The sequence below is a fragment of the Cricetulus griseus genome, chromosome 2 (genome assembly GCF_003668045.3).
Source record: "Cricetulus griseus strain 17A/GY chromosome 2, alternate assembly CriGri-PICRH-1.0, whole genome shotgun sequence".
In the NCBI taxonomy this organism is placed as follows: Eukaryota; Metazoa; Chordata; class Mammalia; order Rodentia; family Cricetidae; genus Cricetulus; species Cricetulus griseus.
This window is the reverse complement of record NC_048595.1, coordinates 106858959-106884347: the sequence shown is the minus strand read 5'-3', so window position 1 is coordinate 106884347 and position 25389 is coordinate 106858959. Positions and strand designations below refer to the sequence as shown.

The 25389-nt window shown below is 43.4% G+C and overlaps 2 protein-coding genes across 2 annotated transcripts in view; one reads left to right on the top strand and one right to left on the bottom strand.

Moving 5' to 3' along the window:
• The window catches only part of Mob3b (MOB kinase activator 3B), a 190050-nt gene extending 166557 nt beyond the window's left edge, over positions 1-23493 (bottom strand). Inside the window, exon 1 of the mRNA XM_027403390.2 lies at positions 23308-23493. The gene's annotated coding sequence lies outside the window, so the exon portion shown is untranslated. The remainder of the gene's footprint in view (positions 1-23307) is intronic.
• On the top strand, positions 17393-23152 carry Ifnk (interferon kappa). The gene is made up of 2 exons (XM_035438700.1): positions 17393-17978; positions 22875-23152. Exons 1-2 carry the CDS (start codon positions 17393-17395, stop codon positions 23150-23152), a joined length of 864 nt encoding a protein of 287 aa, XP_035294591.1.
• Positions 23494-25389: the final 1896 nt, after the last annotated feature.

Below are 25389 nucleotides of genomic sequence, written 5' to 3'. Positions count from 1 at the left end.
CAGACTAAGACATTTGAACATCTAGTTCCCATTGGTGGCATTGTCTGCAGAGGTGTAGGTTTGGCCTCACTGAAGGAAGTATGTCACTGGAGGTAGGAGATTGGAGCTCTCTGCTATTGATTTTGTTCTCTGTCATCCTGCCTGCTGCCATGCCTCCCTGCTGTGATAGATCCCTTTGGAGCTGGTGGACCAAACAAACACTTCCATCATTAAGTTGCCTTGCTCATGGTGTTGCATAGCAACTGGGAAGTAGCTAATGTAACAAATTACGATGAACAGAAATCAAAGTGGAGGCTGATCCAGTCCCACAGGCTGTTGTTCTTGGGTCTAAGGGGTGGCTGTCACTTGGCTTTCCCTGTCTTCTCTCTTCAGAGCTTGGCTCTGTGGCCTGCCAGCTCCCTAACTCCAATTTATTTATTTATTTTATGTGCATGTGTTCCCGAGTATACATATATGGACTGTGTGCATTCGGGTTGTGAGGAGTTGGGTATGGGAGCTGGGAACTGAACTCAGGTCCTCTGCAAGGACAGCCTGGGTGCTCTTGACTACAAAGTCATCTCCCGGGCTCCTATTCCTGCCTGTCTCTTATTTCTGCTTACTCCAGATCTTGACTTGAGCCTTGTGAAAAATGCTGACTAGCCCTCTGTAAAGCCATGGCACCAGAGTCTGGAACTTAGAGTGAAAAGGACACCATAACCTGTCACCCCTTCTGGACTAGTGACTTTACTCTCCCAGTAATCAGTAGAGCTGGCAGTGGAAAAGTCTCAGTTGGGAGCCTCTCAAGGAATCACAATTGGTTAGAGAGAGTTGCTTCACTGGAGCTGGTAGGTCCATGGGAAGGATGGGTGACCTACACATGGGGACTAGCTGACAGCGGGACATAAAGATGGCTCTTCTAGGCTGTGTGAGCTTCCAAGCATCCTGTGCTTCATTCAGTTTCTCCCTTGCCCAACTCTGCTGCTCTCATTTGCCTGCTGGGTGTGGATGCTGGGTGCTGTCCCTAGTAAACCCCCACACAAATCTCAGGATCTCAGTGTTCCTAGAGAACTGAAGCATGATCATCAGAAACAAGGTACAACTGTGTACAACTGTGCATTGTCTACTGAGACCTCCAGCACTTGTATCTACAATACTTAATTCTTTGTTATTCATCGGATACATGAAAGCCCAACTGGTTGTTTATCAGTCCCATTTTAAGTGGTCCTGCTGGGTCTTTGTCTATGTTGTTCTCATTGTCCCTGGTTCTGAGGTGCATATGCACAGTGACCACAGGGTATTATGCTAGTAACTGAATGAAGTACAAACTCTGCAGCTAACTCCTCAGCCCATAAATCACTGGCTATATGAACAGCAGATGACACCATGGCCAGTGACCAATTTTGTCACTTCTTTCAAAGCTTGTTAGTTACCAGACTGGAGTTAGTCCTGAGTGTCTGGGGAGTTAGAGAAAGGAAAACAGGCTCCCTTGGCTTTCATGAGTGTCCGGAGTCTGAACAGGTGAGGGGTCTAAGAAAAGTCCTGGGAGTGAGTTCTTTCATCCACCACAGGGGTAGGGGGACCAGTATCTACATGTATGCTTGTTTCTTATTGATTCCATAACAAACTTCCATAAGCGTGGACAATATGTTTTTTAAACTTTATACGTTGGAGTTCAGGACCTTAAAATAGGGGCTGTGCTCCGCTCGGAGCCTGAGAGGAAAAAAGTCTATTTGCTTTCCTTTTCTCACTGCCAAAGGCTATGGGCTTCCTTGACTCATATGCAAAATTCCTTTTGACCTGCAGGTTGCATACTCTTGGGCTTGATGGATGAGAATAGACAGCTTCAGTGGAATATTATTCTCCTTCCACACCCTATCAGCTTTTCCCAAATGGCTGATGCTCTCTGGACAATGTTCTGAATTTAACTGCAAGAAAGACAGACAGCTTGCCAGTATCTGTCAGCCTCTCTGTACCTGCTGGAAATGGGTTGGAGCAAAAGAATGACTTAGCTTGATATTCTCCAGTCAGCTTTTCCAGGGTAGGGCCTCTCCAAACATTCAGCCCTGGTTTCACTCCGCACTGGAGTACTAGGGATACTGAAGCCATTGTCTTTCTCTTGGATACTCACAATACCTATGAACATACTAAAGGCTGTGATGCTGTGCTTGCTGAATCCTGGGTTTTCCAAATGTGCTTTCTTACATTCATGGACGCTTTGGGAATGCTGCACTGTGTTACACTCCAAATCTGGACAGTGTCGTGAAAATAGCTCTGTGGAAAGTCTCCAGACCTCTTGGTCCCCTCAAAAGTCAGTTTCCTGTCAGTCCATACCACTCTGTTGGACTGGCTTCCTTTCGCGCCAGCCATGAGCTGTTGCGTGTTGACTCACCTGAGCCAAGAGTGTGAAGTCACACTCTTCAGGTACCTCAGCATTGCCTGGAGACTCATTTCTGGGAAAGACTGTGCCTCCCATCCCCACTCAGGCCCCCTTCTCCTTGAATCTTGCTCTCAAAGCTAATTTAAAAAGTCAAACAGGAAACGATCGGTCATCAAAAAGACCCAGAAGCTTTCACCACCACTTATCCATCAAATCAAATACTTGGGCAGATTGCCAAGCAAAACTGCCCCCCCCCAAAAAATGTTTCTTCTTTTAGAAAATGGATTGCTACTGTCAAAACAGACAAGAAGCCTTTGCCTTGTGTTGGTGCAGCCCAGGCTGCAGCTGGGGTCTCTACTGCAGTGGGATGCTAGGCTCATCTATCTGCTCTTCGTTGGGAACATCATTAAAAGTGTTGGAATAGCAGAATCTAAGTAAAAAAGAAACCCAGAAATCATTCATTTAATTTTCTTTGATAATCCTGGAGTCTTCCTTCACTATCCCTAATTTTAAAGCTCTTAATTCAGGTTTTGCATATTTTATAAACATCATCTGCCCTTAAGGATCGGGTGACTTGCAGAGCCTAATGCAGGTGATGTGCCTTGTCCCTGCATCCGAATCCCTCCTCTCATCTGTCCAGATGTTTCATCACAATATAGTCAATACTTATTGCATGCATCCATATTCCACATGGCAAGCACTATGTCAAACCCTATAACTATGTCATCTTATTTGTGCTTGCCTACAGTCCTATAGTATTGCTACTTTATAGGCAAACAGCCCTTTAGTGAATTTTACTGTATTTAGTGGCACTGAGCGACTGCCACACTTGACAACATACTCAGCACCTTCCACTTTTACCCTCACATCTCCAACTAGAAGCTTCTATGTGATAAGACATTGCCATGGTCATACAGCTAGTAGTAGGTGGCATGGCTGGAACCCAAACACTGAAGAATCTTCTACCCATCTTTACTTCTTCTATGCCTTCTTTCCAGCCAGAGATCCCCACCGGTTCCCATTAGCTCTTGGCATCTCTAAATTCACAGTCCATTATTTTCATCACCCTTCTCTGGTTATTTGTCATATTCTGGATAGAGGTTACCTTCTCTTTGCTGAGTGTCTCTTATACTATGCATCCCTTAAGTATATTACTTTCAGCATTTGCTCTGTAAATGCAAATGCATCTAGAACAAATCTTTTATCAACTGGAACTTGAGTAAAAGTCAACTTACTCCCCAGCACTAACATGGGTATGTTACAACTGCCTGTGATTCTGATGTTTTTGGACTCCAATGGCAGACCCCTCCACAAATCACACAATTTTAAAAAAAGAAAATAAACCTGAAAAAGAAAACAAATGACAAGAAATGTTGGGACATGTGATGAAAGGACAACTGGTGGGAATGTATGCTGGTGTAGTCACGATGAAAATCAGTATCAGGTAGCTCAACAAAGAAAATGTACAACTACCATGAGACTTAGCTTATGGGCACACATCTAAAGTTCTACCACAGACATACTTTCTCATCTATGTTTACTGCTGCACTGCTCACAATATGTAGGAAATGGAAGCAGCCTACTGTCCATCAACAGCTGGATGGACAGTGAAAATACACACAATGAAATTTTATTCAGCCATAAAGAAAAGTGAAATTATGACATTTGCTGGAAAAATGGGTAGAACTAGAAATTAGTATATAATCAAAGTATTCCAGACCAGAAAGTCAAGGACCACATTTTTTTCTATCATATGCAGATTCTAGATTTTAATTTTCATATGGGCATGTATGGGTAGGTACAGGTCATGAAGCTACAAAATGGCCCATGAAAGGGAAAAGAGATCTTAAAGGAAGGGAGGAGAGGGGGTGGGTAATGGAACACACAAAGTGGAATGGGGGTTACTTTGAGGTGGATGAGGACAAGCAAGGAGGGGCAAGGATTTGAGGGGAGTGGGGCGCTGGGTCAAAAGAAACAAGTTATGTATGAAAATTGGAACCCATTATACAAAGAAAGAATGAAAAGAAGGAAGGAGGGAAGGTTGGAGGGAGAGAGCAAGAGTTAAGGAGGGGGGAAGAGAAAAGCTGTACACCCTTCTGTTTTAACCACATGCTTCTTCTGGGCCTGCTCACAATTTCTCTTTGCAATAGGATGCCCTAAGTCCTTGCTACTCAAGGTCTGCCATGCACAGACCTTGACCAACTCAGGGTCTTGGCTCTTCTCACAAGGGTGGCAGTCCCTATTCCACTTGCCACAGGAGGCAGAAGTGAACCCCAGCTGCTCCCTGGAACCATGCATGAGAGGTCTCACATGCATGAGGTTAGACCTCACACACTGGTCCCAGCATCCTACTGAGCTCATGAAGAAAGGCATGCTGCCGAGAGAGAGAAGGGGCCCAATATGTTCAACTCATTTTGTCTAAGCCAGGAAGATGTGATGGGGAATGTACTGTGTATATTTATCTTATTGACTGTTAAATAAATTACTGTTTGGCCAATGAAACGGCAAGTTAGACAGGACTAGGAGTCAAAGAGGATTCTGGGAAATGTAGTAGAAAAGTGATGATCCAGACAGGAAATGACATAGCAAGGAGACTCATATATAAGCGAAGGAGAAACAGGAAGGGTCCTTTTTTTCCCTTTCCTCCTCCAGCGGCAGGATGTGATCCTCCGGCAAGGAGGGACACCAATAAGGTGTCTGTTAAGATAAGTCTTATAACATATATAGATTTATGATAGTTAAGACTGAGCTAGCAGATGAGAAGTCCTAGTCATTGGCCAAGCAGCTTTGAACCTAATACAAGTTTCTGTGTATTCATTTGGGCCTAACTCAGGTGGGCGGCTGGTGTAAAGCTCACACATGTCAGTGGGGCTCGGCAGCTTTTGGCGGAAAGAATTATCCTAACAAAGATGGTAAAATTCTTTCTTATAAAAATGTTACTTTTGACACGGGAGGGTTGTCATGCTATTAGGTGACAGTTTTTTTTATTAAGAAAAAACAAAGCATGACATATTTAAGACATTTTTGCCTAAATAATAACAGCTTGACAGAGAACCACACAGACTAGCTTTGTGTGACTTTTGCCAAGTTACACAACCTTTTACTGCTGTGGTTTTTAAACTATTAAAATAGCCATATTGCAGAATTGTCTTGTTACAATAATGCAAGCACACTAGCAGCACTATTCCTGTGCACCACAGTGCTAAGAAGAATATTACTGAAGGGGTATCTCAGTCCCTGCCCAGCTGTCTTAGTCAGAGTGACTATTGCTATGACAAAACACCGTGACCAAATGCAACCTGGAGAGGAACGGGTTGTCCATCATTGAAGAAGTCAGGGCAGGAACTCACACAGAGCTGGAACCTGGAGGCAGGAGCTGGTGCAGAAGCCATGGGGGAGTGCTTCTTATTGTTGTTCCCCATGCTGCTCAGCCTGCTTTCTTATAGAACCCAGAACCACCAGCCCAGGGATAGCACCACCCACAAAGGCCTGGGCCCTCCCACATCTGTCACTAATTAAGGAAATGCTGTACATGCTTTTGTACAGCCTGATGTTATGGAGGCATTTTCTCAATTGAGGTTTCCTCCTCACAGATGACTCTAGCTTGTGTTAAGGTGACTAAAACCAGGCAGTACACCATCCCTACCTCTTTTTCTGACTGTGGTACTAGGGCTCAAACCCAAGGCCTGTGCATGAGCTACAAGGACATGGGGTCTAGCACTTCTTTCCCATTCATTCATTCATTCATTCATTCATTCATTCATTTCTTCTTAGTAACTTTATTATAATTATTTTTAAATTCAAAAAATGAAGTTGTATGTTTTTATCATTTTTGTCTTATGCCATCCCCAACCCTGAACCAACTCATGTCTCTGTCCACATATTTCGACTGCCAGGCATTGGTAGAGATGGGCCAACAGCTCGGCAAAGCTACTTTCTCCCTTTCCCACTCAGATGACTAAATGTCCTGGAACTCCTTCTACTTAGCTGTAAGTTCTAGCCAAGGGGAGGTGACTAGCAGTGACACACACTTTCTGAGGTATAACCTTGTGCAGCTCGGCCATGCACACTTACCCACACTGCCTTTTCCCTCCTCTTGACAAGCAAACACTGGACTATTGGGAAGATGACGGAGCCATAACACAGAGTGACTCTGTGTCTGATCACTGCTTGGAGGAAAAGCCAACTGCAGCTCAGTTCCCTGCTCAGAATTCAGACAAGCTAGAACGGCTGCTGCTGTGTTAGAAGCATTTTCCATTTTAGAGTAGCTAGTAATGAAATCCTGGGATTTTTCACAGAATGTCATGGGATTATATATAAAAATAATTAGTGTGCCAAATCATACCACTGCTTGTAAAATATGCTCTAAGATTTCATCAAAGACGGTATTATTTATTTACAGATTTGTTTGCTTTCATTTTATGTGTATGAGGGTTTTGCTTGAGCGTTGGTATGTGCACTGGGTACATGTCTGGTGCCCTTGGACTTCAGAGAGGGTGCTGGATCCCCTGGAAGTAGAGTTACAGATGGCTGTGAGCCACCATGTGGGTACTGGGAACTGAACCAGGGTTCCTCCGCAAGAACAAATGCTTTTCCCACTGAGCCATCTCTTCAGCCCCTGTAACTAGGTTTTACTGCAGTTAACCTAAAAACATGCCGAAAGTTTAAGAAAACAATGAAAGTTCACTTGAAAATATGGAAATTTCATTTCATGTCTCTGTGATCAAGGAAAGCTGCTACAGATTAACTTCAGGTAAATGAAGGTCCTGCCCCATCCCACTGAGCAGCAGTGTTTCATGAGAGTGTAGTATGACTTAGGGGTCAGTGCGGGGACATTTTTGAGGTTTTCTTTTAAAACCAAATTGGAGAAAATTGGTGTTGTTAGATATACTCATTTATATTTAGTAACAAATAAGGGCCATGTTCTTTTCTTTTATGATCTTTTAAATTTATTTAATCTGTGTGGATGTTTTACCTGCATGTATGCCTGTGCATCACACGTACACCTGGTGTCCCAGGACAGAACAGGGCAATGGATCTCCTGGAACTGGAGTTACAGACAGTTCTGGGTCTCCATGTGGGTGCTGGAAATTGAACCTGAATCCTTTGGAAGAGCAACCAGTGCTCTTAACTGTTGAGCCATCTCTTCAGCCCAGGATCATGGTAACTTGAGCAATTATATGATTTCTTTATTGTGCGATTATATTCCATTATGATTTGACAGGAGATTATTATCCATGGCTTAAGTACATTTCAAACATCATATTTAAATGTCAAAAGATACAAGTCTATGCATTTGTGTTGTATTTACCTAAGAACTACACCAAGGGGATATTCACAGGAGCCTGAAGCCAAACATGAAGAAATCCAAGTCCCAACCCCAAACTAAGATCGATTAAGTAAATTATTTATGATAATAACTAAGGTATAAGACACCCAAATCTAACTTGAAGTCATCCTGCTGAAGATCTAAAGCTACCTGAGATCACTTTTGACTATTAAAAATTAATCTTGCTAATTTGGCTAAGGCCTTAACATCAAAGGAATAATAATAATCAATGGCCCTTCTGGAAACCCTCCTTGGTGATCACAGAAGTTAACTCAGGCCAAATACATCACAGGCAACTTACTAAAAACACGCCTCAAACTACACTTTGTACTTCTGCTCCTATCTTTACCTGAACCCCTCAGAGCTCACCTGGCCCACTGAAACATCTGTTCAGTCTGGCCTCCTTGCCTCCATGTATGCTCCAAATATCCTCAAACACAGACCCTCAAATTGTCTCTCTAAATTGCATGCAACATCATGCCAGTATCTCTCTTGCTCAAAATTCATCCCATGTATTTTCATTGGTCTTATCGTAAAACATGAACTGCATTTGTACTGCTATGCCAATGCCAGCTACCCTGGTACCCACCCCATTTTCTTGCTTCCCATCATTTGTTCTCCTTTGCTTGAATACCCCAACTTCTTTGCTCCAACGCCTTAACTTCCTGACTCTTTTCTCCAAATACTTTCCTTTCAGCTCTTTACGTGGCTGACTTATCTTTCTCCTTGGGTCACATATCCCTTCACCCTTTTGCTCTGCTTATTTCCTTCATAAAATCTGTAAGATGCTCCGGGCCTTGGTGGAGCATGCCTTTAATCACAGCACTCAGGAGGCAGAGGCAGGCGGATCTCTGTGAGTTCGAGACTAGCTTGGTCTACAAGAGCTAATTCCAGGACAGCCTCCAAAGCCACAGAGAAACCCTGTCTTGAAAAACAACAACAACAACAAAAAATCTGTAAGATGCTATAATTTTATTTTTACAGTCAGAAACCCTGGGTATTTATGATTATATGAACCTCCTGCCAGCACTCCTTCCCTTTTTAACACTTTGTTCACACATCATACCCTCAAAGAGGGATAGATGGATGGATAAAATGTTTCTGCAATACATATTCTCAACCGTCCATGAAAAACTACATTAACATATTTGGCAATGATTGTCACTGCCTACTGTACAAGGAGACCTGAATTGTACAATCTTAACTGCATGTTGCCTGGGAATATAAAACTGTCTGAGACCATTCACGTGGCCCTTTTCACACTGAATTTTACTCTTAAGAGCAAAAACAAAATTGGTAATCCCAAGATGATATCAAATTTAAGTAGTTATAATAGTTGAAGACATGAAGCTGTCCTGGCTTTGAACTTTAAGTTATGCAACTTGTAAGAAAAGGAGAGAGAGAGAGAGACAGACCACAGACAGACAGACAGACAGACAGACACACACACACACACACACACACACACACACAGAGACACACAGACACAGACACACAGACACAGACACACACACACACAGAGACACACAGACACACACACACACACAGAGACACAGAGACACAGAGACACACAGACACACAGACACACAGACACACACACACAGACACACACACACACACAGACACACACACACACACACACACACACAACACGGGGGGGGGGTAGTTGGAGGTTATTGCACCAGGGCTATTATTCACATCAAACCCAGGATGCCATGGAAGTCCAGTGTGCATTTCAGCTTTGTATGGTCCCAGCTCACTCTAACAGGGTAGCGTGTTTTCCAGGTCTGACTAAACAGTAGAGACTGGTACCTACAACTTATTTCCTCCAGTTCCCGGTCCTCTAATGGGAAACACAGGCTTGGATCAGACTCTGGAAATGTAAGGCCAGTCTATCCACACTGAGTGCCCCTGAGAATGTGCCCCTGCCAATGTGTGAGTGCAGTTTTCCCTACTTCAGATGATGAAGAAATGCTACCCAAGACCAGTGAACTGCTGAACTCCCTTCTGTAGCTGAGCTGGAGAGAAACAAATGAACCCCTACACAGTGCCTGCCAAGCAGCTGGCAGAGACATCAGTCTGCACAGAGCAAAGTTTCAAGAACCAGCTCAGCAGAGTTCCTAGGGGTGGACCCTCTTGTAAGAAAGTCAAGGGAGGGGACCTTTGCCTAGACATCCTCCAGTGCTATCTGGAAGGTGAGCATTCCTGCCAGAACTCGGCACCAGTAAAAAGCTTTGGCTTCTGTGAGCCCTTAGCCTGGCTGCCTCTTTTCATTTGAGATACTGTGGCCATTTTAACAGGTTATATTTTCTCTTTGTTTGTAAAAAGCCCAGGGACAAATTCCAAACTCTCTGCAATAATGGCATTGGACATTACGGCATGCATTCATACGTTCTGGTTACATCCCTGACTTCCTTTGACTTTCCCTTAAATCTTACTTCTTTAATTACTTTTATTCCCTTGCATTCTGTATTACTTCAAACAGCTTCAAATCCTTTCAGGAGTGAATCTGTTAGTGCAGAGATACAGTGAACTTTAAACAGAACTCATGACTACCCCAGTCTCTGAAAAGACAGTGTGGCCTCAGACTTAGCTCTGAAGACTGGTTTGGTGGGTTTCCACTCCTGTTACCTTGGGTAGTTGCTCAGTATTTCAAATCTCCCTTTTCCTCTCTTTAAGATTGATGGCAATGATACCTAAGTTGTCCGATGGCTATGAAAAATTTTAAAACATAGGTAAAGAGCTGGGAATATAGCTCAGTGGTTGAGGGTTTGCCTTGCATGCACGAGGGAGGCCCCAGGTTTGGTTCCCAGTATTATAACAAACTAAAACAGAGAACAAAGAGACAAACAAAAAGAGTAAAATGTTAGGACTTAGTTAATTGCTAAATTACTAGAATCCTTTACTACTATTAATACCTGTACACATTATATAATAATCTGACCTTGTGCTCATGGTTTTTGTTGTTATTGTTTTGGGTTTTTTTTTTTTTTGAAAATTTAAATTTAGTTTTGGGTTTTAGTTTTTCCAGACAAGGCTTCTCTGTGTAGCCCTGGTTGTCTTGGAACTCACTCTGCAGACCAGGTTGGCCTTGAACTCACAGAGATCTACCTGTCTCTGCCTCCTGAGTGCTGGGATTAAAGGCTTGTTATCAGATTATGAGCACTAGCACTAACATGAACTATTCCTTTAGCCTTGTTTCCTCTAACAAACACTCATCGCTCCCCAGTTATAATGCACAAACAGTTCTGGTGAGTTACTTGAAGTTACACAGTTAACTAAAACTTATGTAAAAGTGTAATTATTAAATGGATCTAAATTTTAAATTAAAGTATATTCACGATAAAATACTACAACATACTAATTCATATTCATTGAACATTATGCATGCTATGTGCTCAATGCATAAGGTAAACATAATAAAAAACTGCATACATAATTTGATGTATCTGATGATATAATTTGATACAATAAAGAAAAAAGAAAACAAATAAATGAATTTCATGTATGGAAGAGTGTCTGGCAACTCTTAGGCTACCCATTCTAAGCTGTTTCAGTAAACGACTTTGGGCCTAAACTGATATTTTGTTGTATCTCATAATTTGATATCATGAGGTCCAAGAGTCTGGGAAAATTAGTCTTAATCTGTACAATTCAACATAAGTTTATAGAAGCCGTTATCAAAAGGCTTCCTCCCAGAACTGAGAAGCTCTTGTGACAGCCGAAAGACCTTGGGTAAGAACAGGCACAACTTGGAGTCTCTAGGATGTTGGTTCGTTTGCAGATGGGAGGGATGCTCCCACATGCAAAGGCATAAGAAAGGAGATCTTCACACTACAGCAGGAAACTTAGTTTGATGGGGTCGAGGTGATGACTCCATGGCTCTGCTCCACTTGACAACTGAATAATACTGTGACCTTAAGCAAGTCATTTCACCCCCTCTCACCTCAGGGCTTATGTATAAATGTCCTCCACTGATATACTCCATGACTAAGAGTCAGTGCTTCCTCAGGTAGTGATGGCACATGCCTTTAATCCCAGAACTCAGGGAGCAGAGTCAGGGGGATCTCTGTGAGTTCAAGGCCAGCCTGTTCTACAGAGTGAGTTCCAGGACAGCCAGTTCTACACAGAGAAACCCTGTCTGGAAAACAACCCCCCACCCCAAAGAGTCTGCTTCAATGCTACCTCAGGTTAGGAGTGTTGCCAGTAAGAAAAGACTCCCTTCCCCACTCCTACTGAGACCAAATTATCCTCAGACACTACTCCCAATGCCACCATTGCTATGAGAATAAGAAGTTCTGTGATTTGCATCAGAAGATGCTGGTCTAAAGAAAGCTCCCTTGACTTTTTCTACAAAGCCTCTTTGCTTTTCATTAATGACAAGAATCAGGACCACAGGCAAGCCAACAATGATTAGAGAGACTGACACCTCATCTGTAGACCAAGCATCTTCCTGTCTAGTAGTCAGTCCACCATTAGCATTTCTTCTCCTCAACAACCAACACACTCAAATGTACATCCTCATCCACTGTGGAAAGGGAAAGATTGTCCTGGTAGGTGACATATTTCACCACTGTCCCCTGAAAGTCTTACTGCCACCCAGGGCACCCCCAGAGAAGATAACAGAGGAATGAGGAAGTGAATGGAGGCAATTCTGACAATCCCCAAATCAACATCATCTTTATTAATGGTGCCTATTTACTTACTGATACACTGATTCAACCATTGTAGATTTCTTTTGTCAGGGGTCATTTTCTAACCTTCAGATCATTCTTAATGCAGGCAGTTGTAATGATACGGGGTTGCAAAAGAGAACTGATGCTGATAAGTCTAAAGAGCTTCCCAGGTAATAACATGATAAACCGTAGCTACTGAGAACACTGATACAAAGACTTAGTAAAGTGGAGGAAAGGTCTTTCTTACTTTTGTCCATACAAGTTAATATCCAACCAGACTTGAGAAACACAGGAAATCCCATGGTCCCTTTTATTCAGCAAACAGTCGGTGTCATGATTACAAAACTGTGTAAGTCACATTTCTAGTCTGGAAGGGAAGACATGAACCAACCCAAAAATATGAACCCAAGATATCACTGGAGTTACCAAAGTGTTTATGACTTAACTATCCTCGGGCAATTCAAAGAAGAAGCTTCAAAAATAGAAATGACACTTCAGTTGCCATTTATCATATCCTCGATCACCCACAATATCTGACTTGTCCTCCTTATGCCTAAACAGAAAGGAAATCAAGGTCTAATGCCCCATCATTGAACTATTCGTTCTGGGTCTTATCTTCATGAAGAACATTCAATCTCTATTTTAAAACCAATGCCTGCAGATGACATCATGTTGTTCTAGAGATGAAGTGTCAACACCCTCACAATTTTGATAACCCTGTTTTAACGATTTAAGAAGCAGAGGGTATCCTCTCCCCACCTTTGGAGGTGGCCCAGATCTCTCAATTTCTGTGGTTTCTGCGGGCCATTTCAAAAGGTAGAAACCAAATAACAGCTGTTGTACCTGCCATCATGGACCCAAGCTGAGACAGGAGAAAGACATGACCAAGGCCACCGAGCAGACTGATAACTACCATTGTCCTGGGGAAGGGAGAGCATGAGAGGTGCTTTCTGACCTCCCTTTCCCCAGAAGGATTGAGTTTTCACAATGTGCCAATATTGTGACTGGCGTTAAGTTGTTGACCCCTCCTCCCATCAGGTGCAAGTTAGGAGTAGCACAATCAAGGAAGGGATGGAGGGTCCTGTGAGAGGCTAACCAGGAAGGGGAGATGGTGGGAATCACCAGCAGAGGTCACAGAGGTGCTGTGGAATAGACAGACACACTACACATTCAGGCTCAGTATAAGGAAGCAATCTTACTGCCTTAAGATTTAGCTACCTCCAAAACAGCACAACCAAATGATTCATGCTTAGCTACTGAGTAACAAAGATGATCTACAAGTTATCCAGACTGGAAACGTGTCCTTTCATAGTAAGCAATAAATCTTCGCAATCCGTGTGCCCCTGAGTTAAACCCAGGGCCTTCGTCTCCCCTGAAATGTCTCATTTCTCTATTTTGTCAAACACACTCCACCTTGCTCATTAGTGTTAGCCTTATAATCCACAGGGAAGCCACTGTTAATTGTGTTCCCTTTGGTGAAAATAGCACTCCATATAAAAACTACTTCAGAGCATGCTGGGAAATAAAGTCATCATGGGCACAGAGTTGGCATGTCAATGCACATCCTGCTAATGACAGAGTGGACAGCTGTGACAGACATGTAAAGGGAAAAATGTTTTGTCAATAGCCTTTTCAATGTCCAGATTCTGAGTGACTGATGATCCAATAATGTTTCTCATTAGAGTAACTAGCAATTACATGTGAGTGCATGCATGTGTGTACACATGTGTCCTCTTTGGAGTATGCACTCTTGTTTGAATCTGTCCTTAAGTGATGCCAGCCCTGAGAAATGAAGCAAAATGCAGCTCCCAGGAGATGGAGAGAAGGCAAAGGAAAAGCTTCTTGAAGAAGTGTCTTTCTTGAGCTCCGTCAGAGATCAATGGAAGTGAGTTCTCATGGTCAGTAAGGTTACCAGATAAAATAAAAATAGCAAGTTAAATTTGGATCTTAGGTCAATGGGAGAAAGAGTTTGCCCTTGGTGCAGGTATTTCTGAAACATTGCAGGCATATTCCTGAGGTTTATTTGCTAAATCAGGCAATCCTGATGGCCAGAGAGAGGAGAGCAAGCATGCCACCCACCTTTATTCTTTGTCACGAATACTACCAATGTTAACACAAATTGGCATTTAAAGCACCTGCAGAATGAGGCCCACCCACAATTAATGCCTGCAATTGTAACTTCTTTGCCATCAGGTAGTACACTGTATTCCTCCTTCTACAGGACCTGGGTGCTGTGCCAAACACTTCAAATGAAGTTTGAATCAAGTATACAAGATGAACGGCAGCAAATGGAGGGGATGTTGGGGGAGAGCACTTAAAAATAACAAAGCCACTCATGGTGGAAAAAAAGCATACGGGACTCCACATCTGTTGCAATCTTCTTCACCCATGGGAAGAAATGCCTTACTGTACCAAGGCAACTGCACAGTGGCTGAAGTGTCCTAAACAAGTGCAAAGTATACTGAGCACCATAGTGAATTGGAGTGCTTGGAGAGGAATGTATTAAATTAGAGATCAACATTTATACAATCGTTTACTTCAAAAACTTATAATTAAGGAAGGCAGGGCCTTGCACAAGCCCCAAATGATAGGCAGCTCTACCTGGAACTGCTTGAACTGGATGTTTTAGGTGGGAATGATACAAGCTATGTAAGCAAGCAGGGTCCTCCGAGGTGCTTCGTACTTTATTGCACTGTGTGCACACATGTGATTACAGGTGTTTGCAGATATGCACAAACGTGTTTCTGTGTAAAAAGCTACAAGACTGAGCTCCCATATAATTCTGCGTTGCCCATAGCAACAGAACTGAGACTGAGACTTAGAGAAATTCACATGTCCTTTTTAAGTAGAAATGTTTAAGTTGATTCTGTTTCACTTTCTCATAAAGAAGTTTTCTTAAAAAAAAAAAAAGCAAAAACAAACAAACAAAAACACTTGCTGATCCCAGAAAACTTAATAAAATGAGTCAGTAAAAATAAAAGAATGAAAATCACTCATTTTTCCAGTCAGAGATAAGACACAAAAATTTTAGGATATATACCTCAAGGTTCTTCTTTTCTGTCCAAGATTGAAAATAACCACATTTAACAAAAACGGAACTAGATTCCATCTTACCAAGAAAGTTTCTCTTTTGTTTGGTTGTGGTTCATTGCTGTTGCTGTTGTTGTGGTGGTGGTTTTGTTTTGTTTTCCAAGGGCGGGTTTCTCTGTGGAAACCCAGCTGTCCTGGTACTCACTCTGTAGACCAGGCTGACCAGACTCAGAAATTCACCTGCCTCTGCCTCCTGAGTGCCATGATTAAAGGCATGTGTCACTACCGCCAGACCAAGAAAGTTTCTTTTAAGAAACAAAATATAGTCGCCAAAGTGACCAAATGTATTCCCAAACATAACTTTAGTGTTTGTGCAGAAAATTTTCTACTGATGCTTTTCTTAACCAAGTGCTTATAACGTTGTTTAACAACCAAATCTTTAATGACATCACTATTCTTTGGGCAAGAGAATGGAGAAACTCTAAGAGGAAGAATTACTGACAAATGAATAAAATTAATGTATATTCTCATATAAAGAGCCCCTTTTCCTGATTTTGTTTTTTGACAATCAGTCATGCAGAGAAACTGTCTGTGAAATTAGAATTTATATAGAAAAAGTACAGAGAGGAATATCTGCAATATTTCCTGTTTTCAAGAATGCAGTCCATAACCCACAGTTTAAGAAAGTCATCCCCAATTAGCTTTTGATACAACCAAATGCTTAAGAAAGATTTTTTTTTAAGCCAGAAGAGCCAGAATTTCAATCACAATCTACTACCCTACAACTCTAGTGCTTCCCATTTCAATAGAATACCATTGAAAACTCTTTAATTTCTTTCTTTTTCTTTTTACAAAGGTAAGAAAATAAGCTAGGATCTTTTAAAGTCATACTATTTTACTTTCTGCAAGAAAGGAATCCATTTGATCAGACCATAATCCAAAGAATATTATTTGGTCAAACAAAGTAAACACCATTGATGGCAGACGACCATCATAGCATGGTCATAGCAACCTAGGTATGAGTTAGCTAGCTGACATGGGTGACCTTCTACCCAAATGTCTTAGGGGTGAGAAAGAAGCAGAACAAACAAAATATTTCACAGATTCCAGAACCATCAAGTAAGAAGGGAAGAGAATGAAGTTTTAAAATACTACATCTAATCTAAATCTGTATCTAAACTGTATAAAAAAGGAATTGCATGACACTACACCAGAAAAACTAATGAAGCAGAAAAAAAATATTCTCAAGTATACAACCCACCAGAAGACTGCTAAGATTCAGGTATAGGAAATGCAACCCAGAAATGAATATGATGAAAGGAAGGGATAGTTGTGAAATATTAATTCCTGTCAACAGAAAATTAAGCCAACATCATCTTGTATTTTCTGAAGCTATGCTAAGTTGACAAACTCAGCTCATCATCTTTTTTGAGATCCAGAACAATTAAGAAAAAGGAAAGAAAATACAAAATTTTCTGAATACAAAAGCTTAACTTGTCAAGTTTGGGGAAAGCTACACTATGTTATGGGTAGTGAAGTAGTCATCAATAGTCACAGTCATTTGGTTAATGACTAATTCAGCTAAAACAGAAATTTGCCTATAGGATCAGGTACCAAAAATACAGTTTTCAGAAGGATCATTATGTCTTTGATATGAGTTGAGTGATTTGTTTTCTAATGCTGGGAACTGAACTTGGGGCCTTACACATGCTTAGCAAACATCCTACAACTAAGCTACACCCCAACCCCTGTATGTCAGTTTTGTTATGGTGAGTCTTCTTTGCTGCTGGGATGGGTCAGCTGGGAACCTAAAGTAATGCTTTGCTCACTTAAAAAAGAATGCCTGGAGGCAAAGTACTTGGAATCTAAGTGAGGAAACACCTCCCACTGAAGATAAACAGGTATATAAGTCCACGAAAGAGTAAGTAAAACATCACTACTAATCCTGAGTGCTATAGATTTTTTTTTACTTTGGAAAGAATACTGAGCACCAAGGCTGAGATGACTCCAGAGCGTTTATGGCCAGTGGTCCTTGTGGCTCTATTCATTATGCCCATCCAATCTCTGAATTGTGTTCTTCTGGATAATGCCACCTTGGAAAGTGTGAGACTTCTGAGAAGCATCATCCGCTCTCCCCTAAAATGTCTAAAAGAAATCAAGAATTTTGAGTTTCCTAAAGAAATCCTTCCATATATCCAGCATGTGGAAAGGGACATGAAGGAGGCCTTCTATATTGTATCTATCCAAGCACTGAGTATTTTCTTCAGTCAGAATAGCCACGTCTCCCCTGTGATAGCGGAGCGCCTACAACACATCAGAATGGGACTTTATGAGCAAATGCATCAAGCACAAGACTGCTTTATGGACGAGGAGGAGGAAAACAAGGAGGGAGACCATAAGCCAAAACACCCCCGACCAAAGTTCCTCCAGAAGGTCTACCTGGAGTTGAGCAAGTATTTCATCAGAATCAATAAGTTCCTGGGGGATAAGAAATACAGTGTCTGTGCCTGGAAGATTGTCGCAGCAGAAATAAGAAGATGTTTCATAATATTTTACAACTTCAAAAAACTACTCAAAATACAATCAGGTATGTTTTCAGAATTACGTTTCCTCCCTAGTTTCCTCCTTCATCTTAAGTATGCCTGTGCTGTACATGATGTGGCTGTATCCTCAGCTAGACTGGTCCTCCATGTAATGTTTGTTGTCTCTGAGGCTTGCTTGACCTTGGCACATTAGCTACATCCACCTCTTTAAGAAGAGGCAATGCTAGCCACATTAATTGTCGCCCAGGTGACCCCAGGAATTTCCCTAGAAAGTACTGAAGACAGGTTGAGAGGAATCAAGTTTCCCATCCATCTCTCTCTCTCTCTCTCTCTCTCTCTCTCTCTCTCTCTCTCTCTCTCTCTCTCTCTCTCTCTCTCTCTCTCTCCTTTGCCCATTTGCCCATTTTCTATTGGCTTTGCTCTATCATCCAAGAAAGTTACCAAGATAGCAGTTAGCACATACTGAGCAAAGGAGATCTGAAAAGGCAACATTAAAACAAATCATCTCTCGGGGCTGCCAAGGTTGTTTATTCTATGAAAGTCCACCACATTAACAACACCCAATCTATAGACTCAAAACCTCTTCTTTTTTTTTTTTTTAACCACCTCCTTTCTAGAGGAAAAAAAGAAATGACTGAGATCGTTTATCAGTTTGGCATCTTTGAAATGATCCAGTTTAAAGAATGGTAAGTTGTTACTTTAAAAGTCAAGGTCCAAAATGAAATCTGGATGGATAGTTGAACCCATTGATTGTTAAGCTCCCCCTTAGTTTTTGAGAGCCTGTGATTCTAGAGGCAGAACATGCATCATGCCTATAGGATTTGCTTGCGTCTATATCTAAAGGAATAGAAAAGGCTATGGATGGAGCTCAATGGCAGGTGCTTGTCTAACAAGCAAAAAGCACTTAAATCAAATCCTTAGAACTGCAGTGGGATTTAGAGGAAGGCATAGAAAATGCTTGAAAAATTAGTGACAGTCTCTCATAGGTGGTGGTTTTCTTCCTCTGTGCACCTAAAGTGAGTCATATTATGGGATAATTTTGCATTCATGTTTGATTTTCCCAGTTGGCGAGCTAGATACTTGCTGTCAGTTAAGTAAATTAGCCATTCTAATAACACTTGGTACTTTAATCACTTTTATATATTTAAGTTATTTTGTATCCAGATTTCCTAGATTATTTACTTAACTTTTCTGTTTTTACTCACCATCAGACTAAATTAATTTTCTCATTCTCCCCCTACCCCATCATATTTCAGAATCATCCATCTTCAGGCAAGAACCTAGATAGAAACTGACTGTTCAGATGCACTCAGGAACCCTCTCTGTTAAGACTATTACCAACATGCTGCTAAACTCCAGACGCAAGACTTTCCAAGTGCAAGGTTCAAGACAGTACACTCAGAGAAAGTCTTATGGTAAAATAAAAGACAAATTTCATCGGGAAAGTTAGAAAAAACTGTTAAATTCAAAAGACAATACAAGTTGTGGATTATGGCATTTAGGTTACCAGCAAAATAATCAGAGAATAAAACAAGTTAATACAATCTATTTGGTATAAAATAATGTCATTTTAGACCGTGATCATGGCAGTGGGGAGGGAAGCAGGACATGCAACTGCCAAGCAGCGTGCACAGTATTTTCCATTCATTTCTCTGACTCCTTTGCCTGACCTCTATGACAGCTCTACTGAGATGGCAGCAGCTGCTGTAGTAAATTATAGCTTCTGCCCTGGCCTGGTCTGGCCTGGCCCTGTGTTTGCTCTATGCCAGGGAAGAGAATTGGCTAAGTGTGGTGGGAATGCAGTTGAGTGTAGAGCACATGCCCAATTGTGTGAGGCCCAGCCCTTCAGGAAAAGAAGAGGAGAAAGAAGTGGCCACGAAAGCGCAACATTTTCCAGTTAGGACAGATTGCTTGGCAGACAGGGACAGAAGTCAGAACCACAATCTTCTCACAGAGTACATGTTATCAAAAGAGACCAATCCCACCAAAAAGTAAGTAAGGACACAAACAACATAAAGGGATGTTAGTAGACAGTATAAAAAGTGGCTTTTTCACTGGGCAATGGTGGCGCACACCTTTAATCCCAGCACTCAGGAAGCAGAAGCAGGTGAATCTCTGTGAGCTTGAGACCAGCCTGGTCTACAAGAGCGAGTTCCAGGACAGCCTCCAAAGCCACAGAGAAACCCTGTCTCGAGAAAAAAAAAAGGGGGGGTGGGTTTCTCACTTTTGATTTAAAAGGGGCTCAACAAACCCAAATATTAGATGGTATCTTGATCTCCTGAGTAATACACACACACACACACACACACACACACACACACACACACACACATCTATTTACTGAGATCAGCTAATGTATTGTGGTATTATGGTGATTTCATTCACTAAGGTTTTAGGCTTCTAATAGCATCATTTAAACCTGTAACAGGGCTCTATTGCCAAAAGAAATGGAGTAACATTACAATCAACCAAGTAAAGTTATATGCCTGCTCCTTAATGATTTGAATAAAGACACTTAAACCCCCTAAAGTTGCTCAATATGGCAGCAATAAAATATTCCCTCCCCCATTAACACAACAGAAATGGAAAACAATGATAATGCTGAGGGTGAGTAGAGTATAGATTCTCTTATATATTGCTGGGGACAGGATAAAATGGCATGTGTCGACTATGGGCAGTACTGAAATCTTCAATCACCTGAAAAGTGTGTTAATCTTGCTATGTCTCAAGAAACATATTCCAAGGAAATAATTGGATAAGATTGCTGTGCACTGGAGCTTGGCATATATAGTTTTTAACCTTTCACCTGTGAATTTTCTGTTTTTCCTACAATAAGTTTTTGGAGAAGTCTTTTGGTTCTAAAATTAAGGAAACTAAACACACTTATTTTCCTCTATAATGACTGTGTTTTCCTTCCTGGCAGGCTGGGCCAAGCCCTGACTTTAACTTTAATGATGCCTTTCTGGTACTCCCTGAGCAAACAGCAGGTCTTCAGCAGGTCCTGTTTGTTACTCTGCTGCTACTGTTAAATTTCAAAGACATTTCACCTTGCAGGCCACTACCTTTATAAACGTTTAGAGAGTGTGCTGCTGTGCACTCCAGAAATTAGCTGGTTTTCTTTTCGGGGACCCACCGGCAAGATCTAGACACCACGAGAAGTTTCTCTATATAGTCTCTCTTGAGTTAACAGTCTCTCAAAGAACTTTTAAGTTAGTAACGGGCAAACCAGAACTTAACAGGTCTGAAAGAGGGCTGAGGTGTATGTGGCTCAGTACAGAGCACTGGCTTAACATTCTGAGGCCCCATGCTGTGGCCCCTTCCGGAGCAAGGGCGTTCCGGACAGGTACACAGGTCACAGGTGGCTCCATATAAGCCTCCTTCTTCCCGAGTTGTGTGTGTGTGTGGGGGGGGGGGCAAAACTTAGAAGCCGGAAAATCACATCTCCTAGAAGGGCTAAGGTTGGGAATCCCACAGGAAAAATTGGCAAGGGCGACAACTACAAGGTTAGCAAGAGGCACCAGTCCCAGCATGTGCATACAATCAAACCTGCTCTAGCCGACCCTTGGGAAACCATTCTGTCCTGGTTCCTGCAGGCTTTGGGAGGTTCTTGCTCTCGCCAAGATTTATTTATTTATCCCTCCCTCCCTCCCTCCCTCCCTCCCTCCCTCCCTCCCTCCTCCCTCCCTCCCTCCTCCCTCCCTCCCTCTCTCTCTCTCCTTTGTCTTTCACATCGTACATCTCGATCCCATTCAGCTCCCCGCCCCTTCAAGATTTCTTAATAGATAATCCACACTCTCTAACAGCACTACGTGGAAGCGCCCAAATTATTCCTGGGAAACCGACCTCCTGAATCTAACAGGCGCCCCCCTCTGGAGAACCAGAGCCTACCCCCAAACCACCTGTTCTCAGGCCAGAACACTGCTCTGGCCACATCTGCCATCAGTACTGCGTAGTCGTGGCCTGCTTTTTCTACATCGCTGGGAGAAATTTGGAACTTATACATGGGGCCTTAGATAATGTCAGGAGTCCACGAACATTTCACACCTAGTCACGACACTACTACTTCCAGGCAGTCTTTAGCCTTCCCAAATTATCTCAGTTTCCACTCATCCGTGTTCAAGGGTCACCCAAGATAATGTGCCACCCCTGAACTTTCCGTCCAGATGAGGTGGCCTGCCCGCGCCTATCGCCCGGGTTGTGGGCCATGCACACGAGCTCAGCTAGCCACTGGAAGTCCTTTGGACCCCCTAGCAGATCTCCTGGCTTTAGAGAACTTTGCTTCTATTCTCTCGACCCCACACCCCTCTCGGATTTGCTGGGGATAAGATCTGAGAAATGCGCCCTGGGCCACAAGCAGCCTAGGAGGCGGGGTTAGGAACAACTTTCCCTCCGTCCTCTAACCGCAAACACCGGGTGGGGCGGCCTAGCCCTGTCCCGATCCCCCTCCTTCCCCGGCGGGGATCTCTGACCCGAGTCCGAGTAAAGGCCGGCGTGGAAGGCCAGAGAGCGGCGAAGGGGGCTTTCCTCTCCGCTGCAGCCCCGCCAGATGTTAGAGGCGCAACAATAGTGGAACCGCGCGCTAACAAAAGGCCATTCACCGGATAGATGAGAATGGCTCTGTCGCCGTCTCCGCGGGGAAGATTTACAGAGGGGTCTGAAAGGGGGGTGGGGAGGTGGGATCCTGAGTGGTCCAGAGCCTCTGCCACGCTCCAGGGGGCGGGAGCCGCTCTTTACCACTAACCACCCAACCCTGGGGGTCCGTGCTGGGGAGGAGAAATAAGCAAAGTTTTAGTTTTCACCTTCTCTAGTGCAGGAAAGGGAGGGGCTGCGATTCCAGATGTTTGACAGTTGTTGGCCCAAAAGTTGAGCAAGATTTATTTGTTCTTAATACCCTCCCCTCATGAGGCATCAGTGGCCTGGGGACAACCCGTGACCTGTAGCCCCACGCAGCCCCATGCTGGGTTTCAAGACCCGGGCGCATCCCCCTGCACAGACGCACTTTCGTAAAGTTTCTCCGCCCGCCGCCTCGGGCCAACGCGCACCCTACTCGCATCTGCGATTCAGAAAGGGTGAGGGTGAGATTTGCACCCTGAAAGGGGGTGGGGTGGGAGTTTCAAACCAAAGCCAAGGATCCCTGGGTGGGAACAGGACTCACGTTCCAGCCCGGGAAGTGCGTACCCGGAGGCATAGAGAAGCCAAGGAGCCCGCACCGGTCTAAACCAGACTCCGATCCCGGAAGCTCGCGGACTAGGGATGAGGACCGGCGTCCGCGCGGTTGATCTGCCCCAGGTGTGCCCCGCACCTCAACCCTCCTGGGCACAATCCGGAAGCTGCGGGACTGCACAGCCTCTCCGCTCTTGGAAGGTTACTTACCGTGGGCTTTTAACCTTCAGCCTAGGGCCCTGCTGTCTTCCTTCGCACAGGCAGCTGCAAGCTGGAGCGGGACAAAAAGTGAGCTCCTCCAACCGGAGCAGCGACGCTTGGCAGATCCACGCGAGGGGCTTCCTGGCCAGCACGCGCGACTCCGGACGCAGCCGCCGTGGCTCTGATACAGCCCCCACATGCACCCAGCGCGCCGCGCAGCCCGCCCGGGCGACTCTGCAAGTCATCGACTCAGAGCGGAGTCCCCTGGCGGCCTCCTCTGGAAAGGCAGCTACCGGGGGCAAGAGGAGTCTTGTTGCCTTTAGGATCCTGTAATCTCCACAAGGGCCTGAGACAATGTGCAGACTAAGAAGTCTCTCTACCGCTGCCAGCGTAGCTAGAAAAATGCCAGACTAGAAAAGATGTTTTCCTGGCTGGGTTTTTGTCAACTTGACAAAACCTAGGAAGAGAGAATCTTAATTGAGAAAATACTCCTTAAGATAGCCTATTGATTTGCCCAGCATTTTCTTGATTAATGATTGGCGTGGGAGGGCCCAGCCCACTGTGGGTGGTGCCAATTTGGGGCAGGTAGTCCTGGGGTGTAGAAGAAAGAAGGCTGGCCCGGCCAGCACCCGGGAGGCAGAGGCAGGGGGATCTCTGTGAGTTCGAGGCCAGACTGGTCTACAAAGCGAGTGCCAGGATAGGCTCCAAATCTACACAGAGAAACCCTGTCTCGAAAAACCAAAAAAGAAAGAAGGAAGGCTGAATAAGCCATGATAAGCAAGTCAGTTCTTCCGTGACTTCTGCTTCAGTTTCTGTTTCCAGGTAACTGCCTAGAGTTCCTGTCCTGACTTCCCTTTAAGGCAGACCATGATCAGAATGCATAAACCCCATAAGCCCTTTCCTCCCAAAATTCTTTTTGGTCGTGCTGTTTTGTAACAGCAATAGAAACCCTAACTAAAGTCCACAAAAGCTTTTCCCAAGGTACTCAGAAAGGGCCAAAGGAATTAACTTTCTTCAAAATTTTCTGACTGTTGTGAAATGCCTTGGACTGCCTAACACACCTTAGAAATTGCTTTAAATCATTGAAAAAAATGCTTGGAAGTCATACCTACCTCACAGGGTGATTGTTAAGAGTAAACCAACTCTTGAATATAAATATAAGAATATAAGAATATAAAAAGTATCCTTAGTTCAGGGAAGGAGCCTTCAAACATGAGCTGACTTTCTAAGAAAAAAATGAATTTGTCTACATGCCTTTATTCTCTCACATAACATCTGTTTTTTGTTTTGGGTTTTTGTTGTTGTTGTTTTGGTTTTTCCAGACAGGGTTTCTCTGTGGCTTTCGAGGCTGTTCTGGAACTAACTCTTGTAGACCAGGCTGGTCTTGAACTCACAGGGATCTGCCTCTGCCTCTGCTGGGATTAAAGGCTTGTGCCACCACCGCCCAGCTTCTTACATAACATCTTAATGCATACCAATTGGGTAGTATCAAATGACTAGGTATTGCATTCCATAATCCCTACTACACATTTTAAAAATTTGGAAGTAAATTAGGTGGAGCTATTTCCACCTCTCCCTCCTACTAGCCTTTCATCACAAATGTCTCTCTATGTGTAATGCCTCTCTAGGCTCACACAAATGTTGGGAGGCTCCTGCCACAGGGCCTTCATACTTGCAATGCACTCTGTCTGGAATAGTGTTCTGAATTCCCCAGTCACATCATAGCGCAGAGACTACCTTTTCCCTCTAGTCTGCTCACAGACATTCCCTTTCAACCGCATTTATCCTCCCTTGTGACAGCCCCTACCCACATGCCTGCTCAAGTTTTCTCCATTAAATGAATTGCCATCAGACACTAAATAATGCATTTTGTTCACTCCTTACATTAGTTTTCTATGGGGAAAATAAGCCAGAAACTTAAAGGCAAAAACCAATCTGAGCAGGGTTAGAGAGATGGCTCAGGAGTTAAGAGTACTTGCTGCTCTCCTAGAAGACTGGAATTTGCTTCGAAGTACCCACTGGCGGCAGCTCACAATTGCCCATAACTCCAGTTTCAGCAGATCAGACCCCCTTCTGATGTCCACGGGCCCC

Excerpts from the sequence above, each read along its gene's own strand:
- Ifnk (XM_035438700.1), top strand. The coding sequence starts at position 17,393 with ATGACTCCAGAGCGTTTATGGCCAGTGGTCCTTGTGGCTCTATTCATT. Across the intron at positions 17,979-22,874 it reads ACTACTCAAAATACAATCAG|CCCCACGCAGCCCCATGCTG; the intron begins GTATGTTTTCAG and ends CGTGACCTGTAG.